At 35.5% G+C, this 18,016-nt stretch overlaps 1 protein-coding gene across 4 annotated transcripts in view; it reads right to left on the bottom strand.

The window, feature by feature from the left end:
• Nucleotides 1-11,910: 11,910 nt before the first annotated feature.
• Nucleotides 11,911-18,016, bottom strand: part of NMI (N-myc and STAT interactor) — a 30,979-nt gene continuing 24,873 nt past the window's right edge. For all 4 annotated transcript variants that reach the window (XM_020970337.2, XM_078147037.1, XM_020970334.2 and 1 more), the window contains exons 7-8: nt 14,268-14,377; nt 11,911-12,817 (exon numbers count right to left, since the gene is read on the bottom strand). In XM_020970337.2, coding sequence (XP_020825996.1) covers nt 12,602-12,817; nt 14,268-14,377 — 326 coding nt within the window. In that variant the 3' untranslated portion in view covers nt 11,911-12,601. The remainder of the gene's footprint in view (nt 12,818-14,267; nt 14,378-18,016) is intronic.

Here is an 18,016-nt window from a genome sequence, read left to right as displayed (position 1 = left end):
CCCCAACCTCCCACCAACGTACCATCGTTTGTTCCCGCTGCGTCGCGTTTTCCCTTGTCATAGATTTTTAAAGATAGAGAGGACTTCAAATCTTTCTTTCCCCCTTTCTTCTTTATTTTCTCTCCGGAGAGAGTGTGTGACTGCAGCTTCCTTGGATTGTCTCTCCTCCCTCCTTTCCTGATAGAGCCTGGCACTATTATAACATCATAGATTTCTAGATCACGTGGGAAAGAGCTTCTAGTGCCTTGGCTACCTCTTTTTCGACTGAGGAAACAGACCCAGAGAGACTGACTTACCCAAGGTCACTCAGCTCCAAGTCAGCTACTTTTCCTTTGTCTTTATTTGTTTTGGTGCCTGAGCTTCACAGGATCCTAGAATTTCGAACTGAAAGGAATCTTAGAGACGAAATATTTAGAACAGCCTTCTAATTTTTTTCTATTTTTTCTAAATTTTATTAATTTATTTTGATTGATCAACAATCACTTCCATATGCCTTTGAGTTGAAAATTTTTTCTCCCCCTTTCTCCCCCCCCCTCCCCAAGATGGCGCACGATCTGATATAGGCTTTACATTTACATACCCATGAAACATATTTTCACATTAGTGAAGTTGTAAGTAAAAATTAAAACCAATAGGAGGAACCATCAGAAAGATGAAACAAAACTCAACAGAAGGTAAAAATAAGTGAGAGCGATTCGACTTCCATAGTTCTTTCTTTGGATGTGGACAGTATTTTCCATCCCGAGGCCTCTGGAGATGTCTTAGCTCCTTGTAATGCTGAGAAGGGTTCAGTTTAACAATATTAGTCATTGCATAACGTAGAACAGCCTTCTAATTTTACAGATAAGGAAACCAGGGTTAAGTGACTTAGATCAAGAACTGGAAGAAACCTGAAATCATCTAGTTCTAATTCCTCATTTTACAAGTGAGGAAGTTAAGGTTCATAGAGATCAATTGACTGACCCGATGTCTCCAGTAGTGCCCCTTAGGGCTGGCTTTGAATTTAGTTCTTCTGACTCCTTACAGGCCTTTTCATTCAATACTCAGCATTTTTCAAGCACCTGGTATTTGCTATAAATGGTCTAAGTTCTGAAAGAAACGCTAAAGAAATTTCTAATCTAGTAAGGGAGAAGAGGAATGCATACCAATCAATAAAATGCAAAAGTGAAGTGTAAGGAGGATACAAAGTGCTATGAAAACAGGCTGGAGAAATAAAAATGGTAAAGTGATTGATGTAGGTTTGGGGGAAGCATTTGAACCTAGCCTTGAAGCATAAGTAGAATTTCAGCAGGTGGTGCAGTGATGGCTAGGAGGGAAAGGAGGGGAACTCCAAACATAAGAAGCAGTGAAAGGGCAGGAAGTGTTGGAAAACTGACCATTGTGAAATATTTGAAGGGAAACAGTCCCAGGTAAAATTGGATTAAAATCAGATTAAAATCAGATTGTGGAGGCCTTCAAATATCAGATTAAAGAGGATAATTAATGAGGAGTTGGCTTAAGTCTTTGAGCAGAGGAATGACATGATTAGAGCCGCATTTTAGGAAAATTAATTTTGACAGTGATGATCAGGACAGATTGGGGAAATACACTACCCAAAAACAAAAATCATTCAGCACCTTCCAAAATAAACTGATCTTCCAGCAATCTTTTGTTCTGGCACAAATTGCTACTTATTCCAGCCAACTTGCTATTTTGAAAAACAATACATTAGGCCTCATACCCTTAGGGTTATAGCAATAACGTTCTTTTTTAGAGTTTATAAAGTCTTCAGTGTAAGAGGTGGAAAGAGGTGTGACTAAATTCCAGTTTTGATGTTTGATTTTATATATTTTTAACATGTATTCTAAGAAACTGAATGTAAGCTGCTAGGAAATATTTTGTTTTTGTTTTTGGCTTATCCGAAGTTCCTTGAGCACAATAAATACTTAATGAATGTTGGTTGAATTGAATTAAAGCATTCTAAAGGGGTCGATCTCCCTCTTTTAATCTGTCGATCTCAATCTCTCTCAATCTTGCAATCTTTCTAATTCTCTGTACCTCCTTGCCTTTGTCCCTCTCTCTGTTGCCTTACCTTTGTCTCTCTGTATCTGTTCATTTTTCTCTCTTCCCTCTTCTCTGTGTTCTCTCACATACACTCTCTTACATCCCTAGAAAAAGAGACAGACAAAGACAGAGAGGTAAGGAATGAGAGAGATAAAGACGAACAGACCAACCGAGACAGAAAGATAGGTACAAAAAGAGATAAAGTCTGACCTGCCTTCTCTTACCTGACATTCTAAATGGAAGGCAGGAACAATGATAGAACTAGTTTGTGTTTCTGTGTAATTTGTTTACATATTATAAGCCAGAGTTTTCTTGGATGAAAGGGTGATTATTAATATGAAGGACCCTGGAGAAAACTGGAAAGGTTTGAGACAAAAATGCACACAAACCATGTCTCCCAGCAGCTACAGAAGAGGAAGTGCAGCTGCTGTCTCAATAGGTCTTCAGGAGCTCTATAAAGCTCAAATTTTTTTTTTTTTGCTTTTGCCTGTAATAAAAGTTCTTGTATTTAGCTGTAATGGAAGCCAAGAATACATACACTTTCACTTTTCCTAAGTAGGAACACACTGGAAAGCCCAGACTAGGAGTCAGGATCCTACCATCCTCCAGCTTTGACTATTATCTAACCTCCTGAACCTGGGAAACTCTCTTCTCTCTGGATTTCAGTGCCTCCATCTAGGATGAAAGGGCTAAATGGCCGTAGATAAGATGCTTTATGTTTCTCCAGAAGACTGATTTCTCTTGCTAGACTTATATTTTCATGCTCTGATGACACTTCATTGTAACATCTTCTTACTAGCATTAAAGAAAAAGAAATTCATTTAAGATTGTGAATCCGTATTGGTCTAATACAACAGCAAATTAAGTTTGGCCCTGTCAACTTTGTTGTTGGAACTTCTGTGCCTATTTAATAATTAATAAATCCAACTAAATATAGGCTACTCCACATAAGCCAGACACCTAAAGGAGCTAGATAGAGACTGATGGATGTAGAGCTATCTATAGATAGATGTTATAAATCTCTACATATCATATATATATATATATATATAATATACATATATGGACTGAAAAATAATTGCAATGCACACTCAGATTTTAAAGCAATCTATGTTTGGGAGGAAAAAGTGTAAACTAATCTAGGACTATGTTCTTATAGGGACAAGAATTCGAGCTGTACTTAAGTACTATGAGAATGAGGAAATTCTCTCTACCAACATAGATCAGCAATTTCTTTGCAACTTAATAGACTTTTTTAAAGTTGTTATTATTTATCTATTTTATTACCAATTAATAAATATTTATCTTCTCTTCCTCTTGCCTCCTTCCTCTACCCTATCAAAAAAATAAAACCTTTGAAACAAAAAACCCATAATTGTCATGTTCAAAAATATGAGTCTCATTCTGCATCTTAAGTCTATCACCTCTTTGTCAGGAGGTGGGGAACATGCTTCGCTATTGTTCCCTTGTATTATGGTTGTTCATTGCATTGATCAGAGACATTAAGTCTTTCAAAGATGTTGATCTTTACAACGTTGTTATTGTGTAGATTGTTCTGCTCATTTCATTCTGCATCAATTTATACAAGTCTTCTAAAGTTTCTCTGCACCCATCCCTTCTGTTTTCTCTCTTAGGACACAGTAGATTTGTTCAGCCATTCCTCAACTGATGGACACTCTAAATTTCCAGTTCTTTGCCATTAGGAAGAGTTACTATAAGTATTTTTGTATATGTAAGTTTTTTTCCTCTTTTTTAAAAAAATCTTTTTGAGGTACAGAGATAAGACTAGTAGTGGTTTCTCTGGGTCAGAAAATATGCCTTGTTTAGTAACTTTAGGGACATGGAGCTCTAAATTGCTTTCCAGAATGACTATACCAATTAGCAACTCTACCAATAGTGCAATAACGTGCCAATTTTTCCAGAACCCCTCCAATATTAATCATTTTCCTTTTTTAGTCAACTTTTCTAATCCTATGGATATAAGGAACTTCAAAATTGTTTCAATTTTCATTTCTTGAATTAGTGATTTGTAATATTTTTTCCTATAGTTATTGATGGGTTGGATTTCTTTCTTTGAAAACCACCTGTTCATATCCTTTGACCACTTGTCATTTGAACAATTTATGTGATCTCAGAGAGTTTCCTACAGCACTGAGAAGAGGTTATGTGATTTGTCCAGGATCATACAGCTAGCATGTGTCACTAAATTTGCACTAAATTCAAAATCATGGTAGTTTCAGCATTACCCAAGAAGTTTGGTGACCCTAGATGGTAGAAGAGATCTAAGGACTTGAGGAAATACAAGTATACAGAGAAATACATTTCTGTTAAATTCTATGTAAATTTTGTTACGTTAAGCCAAATGGCCTATAATCTTCACAGTCTTTTTCTTGGAGAAGTGATAACAATTAAACATTAGTCTTTATCTATGTTTCACCTACTGATAATTATTTCACCAACCTAGAGAATATACTCTGGAAGACTTCTAAACTGATTAAAAATGGTGTTCCCTAAGGCAGAAGGCTGATTAAGCTGGGTAATCCATTCCTTCGGTTCGTAATCATCATTTTTCAGTTTATCAAATAATTACATTTTGATTTTAATTTTGGAAATTCCAGCTTTTACAATTCACCAAAAGGCCACAAGAGGGAGATACAATTACACACATTAGTAGAAAAGTGACTACTGGAAGGATGACTTCACTGTATTCTGTATTAGATGCTGTACCATGTCTTTTATGTATTTGCTAAAAAGACATGATTTGACACAAAATTAATCCTTATCAAAAACCTTTTCTCTGTTCTTGGTATATGTAAGTTGTCATGCTAACTTGTATATGTAAACTGATAGTACAGATGCCTTTGTTCACTTTCAAACTTTTAAGGACCTTTCCCAGTAGATACCTTTAAAAACTCTAAGAACTATTGTCTGCTTAATTTAATATTTGATGCTATTTGAGATTTAGCCAAATCCCAAATGGATGGAAGGGAGAGGAATAATAAAAGGCCACAGAAAAGTAACAATTTAAGTTGTAGCTTCAGCTGAAGGTCCAGGAACATTGTCTACCCTCTCAGAAAATCTTGGAAACAATTTCTTCCACCTATAAACCACAAAAATCCATAATACAACATGGTTTTAAATGGTTTTTTTTATATGTATGCCATTTTCTTTTTATTTGTACAAATGATTAATATCTACCTGACTCAAGGAAATAGCAGTACAAAGAATAAACAGGCACTCAAAAAAATTATGAAATTTATTATATATAACCCAGACTTGAGAAATTAACATATTAATAAAAATTGATTTTAAAAAATTTAGGATGAAAGGATGACAAATGACTCTCATGAAGACGAAATTATTCCTAATTACATAGCTCAACGGCACAGCAGCGCACTTGGCCTAGAGTCAGGAATATCTGAGTTTAAATCAGGCTCAGCTTCTTCACCTGTAAAATGGGTTTAATAATACAACTTTCACAAGGCTACCATGGGGATCAAATGAGTTAACATACAGAACTTTGCAAACCTTGAAGTACTACACATGATACCAGATGTTAAAAGAATGTTGATTTTATATTTTATGTTGTTTTGTTTGATTTTTCATTTAGCTGAGTGTGTCCTACTTTAGTAAACTCTTGTGATCGATAAGTTTTTCCCTGGAAAATTTATAAGAGGGAAGAAGCTTCTTGATTAAAAACAATAATAGTAATGTTTTAATTTTTAAAAAAGAACTTTTGAAGAGAAAACTGGAGCTAGACATGATGACACATACCTGTAGTTAGGCAGAGGTTGGCAAACTTATTTCTAGGGGGCACAGCAGTACTGGGCCTGGAGTCAGGAAGATCTGAATTCAAATCCCTCCTCAGACACTTACTAGCTATGTGATCCTTAACAAGTCACAACCTAAGTTTGCCTCAGTTTCTATATCTGTAAAACAGGGATAATAATAACACCTACCTCTCAGGGTTGTTGTGATGAGCAAATGAGGTAATAAATGTAAAGCACTTAGCACAGTGCCTGGCACATAGTAAGTGTTATAGAAATGTTAGCTAATATTAGCTTTGTGAGACGAGAGATAAAAACTTGTATATCATGTAGGCATTTGTCAAAACAAGAAAGAATTCTTATTGACAAAACTCAAAATATAATAATGGACTACAACTTTGTAATACAGGCCTACTATTAAGAAGAATGGAATTATTTGGGCGAGAGGGGAATAACATTTCATTTTATTAGGATTCAAAGTTAATGTTCCTTATAAACAAAATTGAATGCAAATGTTCATGGGTTAATGCTAATCTATGATGAAATTTCATGTAATTTAGCTTCGAAAATGTCTTCACACATATAGGTACTGTCAAATACCAATACCAATACATGAGCCTATATTTAATTGAGCATCACTTGGAAGGCATATATAGAATTCTATTAGATTCTTCTGTTGATGTTTGCTTTTTAGCAAATTATTACATTGCAGATTCCTCACTTTCATTTGAAGGTTAGATGGAAGCTCCTCAACTGCACAGTTAAATGCATTTTGAAATATGGAAATTTCTTTTGCACTTGCATAGAGGTGAAGAAAACACTGCTGGAACTCTAGTTTGAGCTTGGAAAATCTAATGTAAATCTATCTTAAATGTAAATTTGCGTGGGAATGGCCATCTCATTTTTTGTTTTAACTTTTGACAGCATAGGATGCCATAAGGCAGCCTGATATTACTCATGATTCAAACGATGTTAGTTGTTTTACCACAATTTAAGCTTTGCATTTAAGCTCTGTTTTGTCTTGTAATTTTAGGTTGGATTCATTAAGAAACATTGTCAAGTCCAAAGCAAACTAATTTCAAAAGTCATTCAGTGTCAATAATAGTGGTTAATGGTTGAGGGTAGTTCCCATTCAGAAACATTTCAATCTCACCTTGTTCTCAAAAAATCATAATAAAACTTGTTTTGTCATTATGGGTATGCACTAGTAATAAAAAAAAATTCACAGTAAAGCAGTCTGTATTGTCACCCCAAACGCTATTGAGTTAAAACTGCATCACAGTCATTTGAAGTGCAGTAAGCCAGTAGTGCCAAAGTAAGGGTGCCTGATGTAACTACTCAACTTTGCTTTTATGGCTTGAAAATAGAGACAAGATGTAAATGAATGAACGTGGCTGTGTTCCCATTAAACTTTATTTTAAAATGTAAATATCATTCTTAGTTCACAAGCCATTAAGAACAAAACCAAAAGCAGGCAGCAGGCGACAGGCTGTAGTTTGCCAACCCCTGTTCTCAGCTCCTACAAAGGCAAAGCTAAGAGATCTTGAGCTTACTTCTGAGCTGCTGCGAGCTAAGCTGATGGGGTATCTGAAAGAAGTTTGGACTTAATGTGATCATACCTGCTACCCCCCAGCCCCTCTGGATGTCAGCCCGGTTAAGAAATGAAGTGGGTCCAAGTCCCCCCACCTCCAATCAGAGTGCTTACTATAGGACACCTGAATAGCCTTCCAGTTAGGGAGAGACAGATCCAGTCTTCAAAAATAATTTAACTTAAAAAATTTTTAAAGACAAGAAACCTGGGAAGATTGAACTGATGTAAGGCGGAATGAATACAACCAGGAGAACAATTTATACAATAACAGCAACGCTGTAAAGACAAACAACTTTAAAAGACTTCAGAACTCTGATCAACTCAGTGATCAACAATTCCAAAAGAACTATGGTGAAGAGTCCAAACGTGGGATCCACCTCCTGAGAGGGAGGTAATAGACTCAAGGTGAAGACTGAGACAAACATTTTTTAGATATGGCCAATGTGAGAATTTGTTTTGCTTCACTTACATGAGTGTTTTTATGTGTCTCTTGTTTCCTAAGCAAAACAAAAAACAGATACTAGATACATCATTCCAAATTCAACAGAACTTTCATAAAATGATTTCCAAAATGACAGTGCAAACTTATAAACACAGTACTAACATAAAACAATCTCATGGATCTCATACACTTCAAACACAATATATAAAACAAAACTTATTACCAGAGAACATTAACCTAGTAGAATGTATCTCCAAGTCAGCAACATAGAAGATCCATTCCATTCATCTACCAGTTCTCACATTCTATACTTGTTCAGAAACCAGTAATTAGCACTTTTGTAGTTGTCAACTACAAGGCGGCCACCATTCGGAATACTGATCAACTATGCTGTGAAGTACAATTTTTCTCAATTAACTTATCAAGCCCAATGTAAATCCAATTTTTAATTGCTATAAAATTCTGGCTACTTTTCCACATTCATCAGAATATTAGAATTTGTGAAATTAAGTTTGGAAACAATAAGAAACATTAAAACTAGCTCTAACTCCCTGAGGAGGAAACAAGCATTTCCTCAGGTGGAGTTCATAGTTTAGGAAGCATGTCAATGTCTCCATTTTGTTCTTCACCTCTTCTCTCAATGACATCTAAAACTTCCTAAAACTTTTCTACAACACTAGGATTTTCTTTTTTTCTGCCTTTTTTTCTAAGTTGGCCCATGCTGGAAATCCTCGACACCGGCAAAGAGGAAGTGTATGGTCCCTGTTTAAGTGAAGAGTCATTAGCTCTATTTTCCTGATGCTGGGGAGCCAAAAATTGAACCCACTCATGTAGTTTCATTATAGATTTTTTTTATTTTTAAGAGCACTTTCATATTACTTCTCACTGCTTTTTAATTGAACTTCATGTTTACACTGTGTCCATGCAAATTATCTAAATTTCTTTTTTTTTAAGATTTTAGCTACTGACCAATAATACCAAACTGATCATTGCAAATTACAGATTGCATTTGTCTTTATACTGAGTCAATGTTTGACTTTGTGTGTATTTCTAAAACCCTTAATTTCTTAACCTTGTACCTCTCTACTTTCAAGTCATGTTTCATCTCTTTCCAATGTTCAGATCCAGTTTTTTTCCTCTTATCAAACCTGCCTTTTGAAAATTAGCACAATATATGTTAAATTCATTGCAAAACTTTGATTTAGGTGATCAGGGCTTTACTTTCAGGTTTACAGATGGTTTCACATTTTATCCTACAAAGCGCTTCAAATTTGCTTTCTTTCTTAGGAACTTGCAAATGCATAGTGTAATCTGTCTATGATCTCGGATGATGATAGAGTTCTGAGGGAACTATATGTATCATCTTTCCATATAAGAATGTAAAGTTGAATCATGTGTGATCCTAACTGTGGCTCCTTATTACTTGAATTATTTCTTTTTGGCTGTTGCAGTATTTATTCTTGACCTAGAGCTTTGGATTTGGGCTATAACATTCCAAGAAGTTTTTGCTTTCAGGTGTCTTTCAGAAAGTGGCCATTGGATTCTTTCCATTTGCCCTCTGCTTCTAAGATATCTGGACAGCTTTCTTTTATGATTTCTTAAAAGATGATATCTAGGGTCTTTTTTGTTCATGGCTTTCAGGGAGTCCAATGACTCTTAAATGATACCACCTCAGATCCGTTTCCAAATCAGTTGTTTTTCCTATAAAGGTACATTTTCTTTTATTTTTTTTCACTTTGTATTGTTCCTTTTTGATGTCTTGTGGAGTCATTAGTTTATATTTGGTCAATTCTGATTTTCAAAAAGTTATTTTCTTTGGTAAGCTTTTGTACCTCTTGTTTTAAGCTGTTAATTATCTTTTAATGTATTTCTCTCCCTTGCTTTCATTTATTTCCCCATTTTTTCTCTACCACTCTCATTTGGTTTTTAAAACCATTTTTAACCTTTTTTCTTAAACTTACTTTAACTCTTGTAGAAATTCTTATTTGACTTGTGTCCATACTGCATTTTTCACAGAGACTTTGTTTATAGATGTTTTTGAGTAATGTTCTTTCTCTGGGTTTGTCTTGAGCTTCTCTGTCACTATAATAGCTCTTTATGATGGGATCCTTTTTTTGCTTGCTCATTCTTCCAGCCTACTTCTTGACTTTGAACTTTGTGTTATTTTGAGGAAGGAGGGGTGTCTGACCAGGGCTTCTGCCCTCTTACAATCTACTAATGTTTTCACAGCTTAGGCTGGGGGCATGCAAGCTTTGAGCACTCCCAAAGTGATGAGATGTGAAAGATGGTGAGGTTCAGCATAGCCTTCCTGTGCTAAGCTCTACAAGGTCCTGACCCAGGTTTGGGTCCTTCAGCTTATCTCTGGTTGGGAATTTCAGGAGGAGGATGCTGGACTCAGCCACTATCAGCCTGCTGGGAGGCGCTGCAGGTTCAGGGACTGAAATTCATGGCCCCCTTGTTTTGGGGCTTGTTCTTTGCTCAGTACACACTGAGGATTCACACTCATGACTGTCCCTGTCTGCCATGGATCTGTGACCTGGGACTAAATAATGAATGGGCAACTGAACTGCTAGATGTACATATTCCTGCTAGTTCAGGGATCCCTTAGAATCTCCTTCTACCCTTATGCTTGATCCTCTAGTGCCCAGGATCAGCCTTCTTTCAGGCCCTGAGCCCTGGAATGCTCTGCTTGTGTGCTTCTTGCCAGACCCTGTCTCCACTGTCCATAAACCTCTCTGTGTCCTCTAAGCTGCTCTAAGCTTTGAAAATGACTTACTGTGACTTTTTTTAACCCTCCTAATCACAATGCAGTCTGGTGTGTTTTCTAGATCTTTGTGGAGGAGTTTTAATGGGGAGCTGGCCTGTACTGCTTCCTCTTACTCAACCATCTTAACTCCTCTTAGTTGCCTCGTTCTCAAAGCTCACTACTCAACAGAAGCCTGAGTCTACCCCACCCCTTTAACAAGGAGCCCAGTCTGTTTTTCTGAGCACAGAAGCATCTCCAGCCTCATTGCTGAGAATCTGCTAATCTTCATACCAGCCACATAAGTTCGCAGACCAGTTTTGGTCAAGCACTCCAAAATGACAAACAGAATCCCTTAAGCAAGAGAGATCAAATACTTTCAGAGGGATCTCAGTGATTTTGTGGTTACATACCCATTTGGGGGGGGGGGAATCTTATGATTTCAAGATTAATTAGTCCTTAGGCCTTTATATCTCTAACTACAGTATACATTGATAGACACTACAAGAAGCCACCATTGAAAAAAATACCAAACTTACCACTTTTACCTAATTGGGAGTCCCTGGAAAGTGAGCCACAGGATTCTGGAATTCCCAGTGTGGCTGGCACAATAAAACTTTTGTTCATGAACCAGGCCACTAATCTCAGGTAATAAATAGGCTGGCCAGCCAATGCTAAGACAAAGTTAACAAAAGCTTACCATATATGATACAGAAGGTGGCTACCAATACAGACATGCACAAATAGCCATATCTGACAAATGTGGCCTTTTTCTCAGGCAGACTCCATGAGCTTATTCAGAAATCAATGATAATGCAGCTCTGCTCCAAAAAATAAAAACTATCTCTAAGGATTTAAAAGCTCCCTCACCTCTGTTTAGTTAGCTATGGCAGTCTTTTGAATAGAAGCCTGTGCTGGTTTCCTATTAGTCATCAGAATCTGAATCATAATATCATTTAACCATTTAAGAACAAAGTTAATACTATATTCTGCATTTTAGGCATGAGTCTGCTAGAAATAATTTTAACTTAATATTAACATCAAGTATTTCTAGCTTGGAGAAAAGACCAAACTCCTATGTGCTCTGATATGTCTCTCTCAAGATGATTTAAGGTAACATTTAGAGGAATCTAGAAGAATAAAATCACAATAAGTGAAAATAAAGCTTTGAATTAACATTCTAGAATAGTTGAGTAACAAAGTCACCATCCCATTCCTTTCTAAACCATTCCCCTCAAGGACTCAATGGGCCCTCCCCATCCCAGATTATCCATTATCAGGAATATTCCCACATGCCAAGCATTATTCAGTCATTTAATTTGAGTGATATTTAATGAGGACCTTTTATTCAACATCTTTCAGAAAATCTAATTTAATCTTTTTCAATTAACAAGCATTTATTTTCCCTCCCTCCAAACTGCCTCTTCCCTATTTGAGGGGAAAAAAAGAGAAAGGAAAAAAAAGTTCATAGCAAATATGCAAACAAGCATTACAATAAAGCAAAACAAATTCCCAAATTGGCCATGTCCAGAAATGTATGTATCATTCTGGATTTTGAGCCCATCACCTCTCTGATAGGTGGTAAATACTATGCTTCATCTTCCATGATCTGGAATTGTGGTTTAGCATTGTACTGATCAGAGCTCTGAAGTATTCAACATCTTTGGAACCAAGTTAGAATAAAAAAACAAAAGGAATACATTTTTTATTATAAGAGCAAGTGGAAACTAAAAAGTAAAAAGTTATTTTTTGTTGTTTTTAAGAAAAGAACTTCAAAGCAATGTAAGCATTTATAGCACAAAGTTTGTGTCCAGCTCCTGTAATTTCTTATATGGCTCACTCAGGAATCAAGAATTCTTAACCTTTTTTGTGTGTGGGGATTACAAGACCCCTTTGGCAGTCTGGTAAAGTCTATGGACTCTTCAGAATAATGTTATTAAATGCACAAAGTGCATAGGATTGCAAAAGAAATCAATTATATTGAAATATAGTTATCAAAAAAAATTTGAACAAGCTTATGATCCCCAGGTTAAACACCCTTGATCTAGATCAGCCTCAAAATATACTATTTCAGGTTTTTTGAGGGCGCATTTAACAACTTCTACATCCCCTCCCCCATTTGACCCTTTCTGAAAATGAATATGAATTTCATCTTCTATACTTTCTTCATCTTCTTGAATATTTTTAAGTCCCATCAGAAGGACAGTCCTCTTAGAAATTCCTGAAAATACCTAGGAAAAAAAGCAAAACACCTTTGAGATACTACTATATGATCCTTTTATAGTCCATACAGGTTTTCAAGGAAAAACATACTTCTATGATTAACTTGCATTTGATTTCCAATTTTCCTACCACAATTCACTCTGAATCATGCACTCTATAAAAATGATGGCTCACTTTCTTTTACTAGGAGAGCAGATTTTTCATGTCTGTGATCAAATTCTTTTAAGAAGACATTGACTACATGGTCTCAGTAAATAAGGCCATTTCCTAATAAGATAACTCTCTTTTTCTCTTAATTTTTATGACTTAATGATACAATCATATAAAAGCACACGTATGTTATTAAGTAGGAAATGAAATAATTACCTGGGAACAAAATGGTAATGAAATTTTTGCCCATTTTTGCCCTTTCCACTGACTGCTATTAGTTTTGCATCAAATGGCCTTTTGATAGGTCTTTAAAGAGTAGCCACTATGCATTGAAAAGTATGTTCAGAAAAGATCTTAATTATAATTTCTAATACCTAGTACAGAGGTAATTTTTCCCAAATAGCAACATAAAGAGGCAGCATGTCAGAGTGAAGAGAGATAGTCTGCAGCCAGGAAGGCCTGGGTTCAAATTCTGCCTTCAACACAGCCTAGCTATGTGACCTTTGGCAAATCACAACCTCTCAAGGCTCTGTGAAATTCTGTGGGGATCTATGTTGCAGAGAAGATGCCAACCTGCATCAGTAGGAGTTCCCTCAACCAAGAGTTCCCCATAATGATGGAACTACAGGCTTAGTCACTATCCCTCTTAATATGTCACATCTCATTTATATAGAAGATGACATATATGATTTGGTTTCTGACCTTCAAAGAAGTTTACTATCACTCTAGTAAAAGTCGTGCTTTAAAAATAAATCCTGATCAATAGCTAGTAGAAAGATGATTTCTGAGCCCTATCTGTAGTATAATATGTAAGAAAAAGTATTATTATCATCATCATTATAACAATCACAACTTAACATAGCACTTTATGGTTATGAGGTATTTCATGTCCATTATCACATTTGAGCCTCACAATGCTGTGAGGTGGGTGGGGCAAGTATTATAATCCCCCCATTTTAAAGATGAGAAAATTAATATTGAATTTAGGTGATTTGTCTAAGTCCACAACACTAAGTAAAGCTAAAAAATGTAACCCATGTCCCATTTAGTGAAGTGAATACTGGTAAAATTTCCTGAATAATTCAAGAAAGAAAAATAAGCCTTAATTTATTTCCTAATATGATGATCAATATGATAAAGGATTTTAAAACTTAAATTCGTTTTAAAGGACTTAAAGTCTTAAAGAAATGTCAAAACCTTGACCAGATAGAGCTATGTACCATTGATAAGATTTAGAGTGCTACTACCTGGTTATTCAAAATGTGGTATTGTTTATTTGCTGGTGGTGGTTTTTTAAGATTTTCTTACCTGCAGCTTTTCTATTTGTTTTTCCACATGTGGGGAAACATGAACAATTTGATAGGAGTTAGTACTTGTATAAAGAGGATATTCCTTGTGCTTGAGAATATTATCAGCAACTAGAAAATAATTTTAAAAGGTTTTTCTTGATCAGATGCAAAAGTTATTTACACAAAAATATTAAACTTATTCTAAAAAAATTATTCAAAATAGTTTAAGTTTTAGAAGTTTGTTATCATTTTGAAGTACCTGACAATGTCTTGGCAGGGAGGTTCAGAAGGAGACATACATTTCCAGGCACGGCCAATTCATGAATTTATTTTGCTTGACTATACTTATTTGTTACAAGGGAGGGCTTTTATTTATTCGGAGGGGGGAGGAGGAACAGATGGAGAGTAATTAAGTGATATAAAAACAAGGGGAAAAAAAGAAAGGAAAGAGCATCAATGAAACATTAAGAAAACACAGATGACAGGAGAAAGAAGCTGAGAAGCAAACACAAGCAGAGCAGTATTGGAACTACCATATTAATTTCCATTAGGGAAAAAAGAAAGAAAACAAAAAAGCATAGCCAAGCCAAACAAACACCTTCATTGGCCATGTCCAAAAACTACATGTCTCAGTTTGCACCCTGAGTCCATCAACATTATGTCAGGCGGTAAGTAGCATGCTTCCCATCATGTTAAGTTTAATATTTACTTTAAAAAATAAGATGGAATACATATTGATAGTAACACATGTAATTCTCTTTTTCTGTTCTTTAAATAAGAAATTTCACGTTTATTGGTTTGTCAAGTTCATAAGGAAATGAAATATATTTCAAAAATTAATAAAGTACCTATTTCACTGGAGGTAAATGAGAAGGAAGAGAAAAGATAATATCATGGAAATTTCAAAGAATAAGTAACTCAATTCAATTCGACAAGCATTAATCAAGAACCTACTATGTGTAAGGTCTTCAACAATGTCTCACCTAAATAGGCCTAAGAGGTGACCCTGGGTTCTTGAAGAATTCTTGGCCATAGCAACATAGGGGAAACAAAGAAAAATAAGAAATGATTTTCCATCTTGTGGGTCTCCTCCCTTCCCTGCCTTTTGCTTTTGCAGGGACAATCTCAGAATGGCCAAAAAGGAAAAGAGAGCATGCTTTACAAAAGCTCTGAGACTATCTATAAACACTACATTAACTAAATGTTTGAACCCTCCCAAGTAGCCAACCAACAATCTGACACACTGCTGAAAGAATTCAATCGTATCATTCCTGACATTCTCAGCATAAATGAAAGGACAGCTCACAGGCGTTTCTTGGAAGAGAAGGATGAGTGGCTTTATCTTGTGCCCGCTAATGATAAACTCATGCGATTTCATGAGACACTTAGTCAGATCACATTTCAGTGCTCATAAAAAAACATTTTTAAAAAGACCACCACAAGATAATTGTAGTCTATGGGCCAATACTTCCTACAGAAGAGGACTCAGGAGAAATGCAACAAAAAACTCAACAAGACCCCCAAATTAAATTAGAATATAGTTTGATATTCAAAATTTAAGAAAAGACAAAAGTGAGAAAAATGCATTTTAAGATATGGTTCTGGAGGAAGAAATTGGAAAAACCAAAATCTTATAGATTGTACAGAAATCTCATATATCTTGAATATTTTCTTTAAGACAGTAATCAGGAACACTAAGCAACATCACCCCCAAAAAAAGAAATTTATTGCCCTCACAAGCAGGAAATAACTGGCTATCTCTGTAGAAGTAATTTCTAAATCATCCTCCTCTATACAGTCAGACCATTGGCTGGTTAAAGCAAGGATTAAAATCAACAATAAATTAGAAGAAGAAAAATGAGAATTAAATATGATATGCCATTTAAACAAATTTTTGAAGCCAAAAAACGGAAAATGTATAAAGTAAGAGCATTCAACACACCAATATCTGCTAAGAAAGTTTTCACTGAGGTGAACAAAAGAGTGTTAGCTGGCAAACACATATCTCTTTGCCACGTGAAAAGATAAGACAATATTAATTTAGAAATCAACTCATTTGAAATGCCTCATTGAGGAAGGTGGTAGAGCAGCAAGAAGAATCAAGTCCGGAGGCAGCTTGGCAAGAGCCTCAGTTACAACAGATCACTTCCCCACCCTCCCCAAACCCTGAACATTGAAGAATGAAACTGGAAAGATAACAAGTTAATATAAAATGGAAAAGATCTATTATGATTTCTATAAAAAACTCTTTTCTCCATCAATGACAGTGATACTATGACAATTAGACCTAATATCATAGGCACTGATATGCTACATGAATAAGTAGAGATGGCATAAAAGAAAACAAAAACGACAAAAGCAACCAGACTAGACCAAGAGGAAATCCACGCTAAAACAACCCAGTTTTGAAACAATCATGAGTCACTATAATGTAGTGGGCAAAGCTTTGAACTTAAGAGTCAGGAAGACCCACTCCAGACTTACTAGCTGTGTGACCCTGAGTAAATAATTTAATCTCTCTGGGCCTCACTCAGTTTCCTTATCTGTAAAATGAGGGGGTTAGACTTGATGATCTCTAAGTTGTCTTCTACCTCTAAAACTAAATTATCTAAACGATCTTATAATTGATTCAAAACATACTAAATTCTTAAAGAAAAAAACAAAAATAGCAGTCAAAAATATCAATAACTATAGACCCACATTTCTTCTTTTCCATCTACAAAGTCCTCACGAGATTAATCTTACGATTATAATATTACATTATTATAATTAATGATAATAATAATATAACAATGACAATAACAAACATATTAAGTACATCCTTGAAATAAGATATGAGAAAGGAATAAGCCAGTTTACACAAAAGAAATTCCAAATTCAGTCTGTAACACCAAGTCACACTAATGAAAAGGTATGGAGAATAAAAGATCCAACTGTGTTTACTATCCACAGACTACTGGTAGAGCAAAATGCTACCTTGAAGATTCTTCCCCAACATGTCTTCCATGCACATATGAGATTTCTTTAAAGGCGTAACAAAAGAGATCATTTTGTTCAGGGACCTCCTGACTATCAATTGAGGCATAAAACAGGAAGACATGTTCAACAAATACATTTGCCACTGTCATGGGGGAAGTTGAGCTTGGATTCCAAATCGAAAAGGAATTCTAGTGAAATCTTCTGGATCCTCCTATTTGTGGATGCCATTGTGCTGATTATATCAGACCCTAAGAACACTGATGGGCATCCTAAATGAGATCTATAGTAACACAAAAAATTTAGTCTAACTACACACATGGATAGATTTTGGATAAAGAATTTCTATCATCCAAACTGTTAAAGTAAAAGTAGTCCAGATTGGGTAACAGATCTGCATATTGGACATACAGCACCATTAAAAACTTTTAATCTTTGTCTCATTACCTCTGATCACATGTCTAGGACTAGAAGAGACTCTTAAAAGTCAAATAGTCCAATTCGCTCATTCTAAAAATGAAGAGCAAAACAGTTTTTGAAAGGTCATACAGCAAGTAAGTGGCAGACCCAGGATTTCAATCTGGATCCTAGAAATCCAATTACAATTTCCATTGTACCATCCTGCTTCTCCTGGAGTGATTATTTTAAAGCTCTATTATTATGCTAAGGAAGACAAATTCAAAAGACATTTTTTCTTTGGCCTACTTATACTTTCAAGCTTGTTGGTAAACTCTACACACATACAGATTGGCAAGCTCTCATAAACTACTCCCTTTGAAAGCTATCCGAGGG

This window comes from Phascolarctos cinereus, unplaced genomic scaffold, assembly GCF_003287225.1.
Source record: "Phascolarctos cinereus isolate Bilbo 61053 unplaced genomic scaffold, phaCin_HiC Scaffold_726;HRSCAF=1367, whole genome shotgun sequence".
NCBI lineage: Eukaryota > Metazoa > Chordata > Mammalia > Diprotodontia > Phascolarctidae > Phascolarctos > Phascolarctos cinereus.
This window is presented reverse-complemented; position numbering and strand designations above follow the sequence as displayed.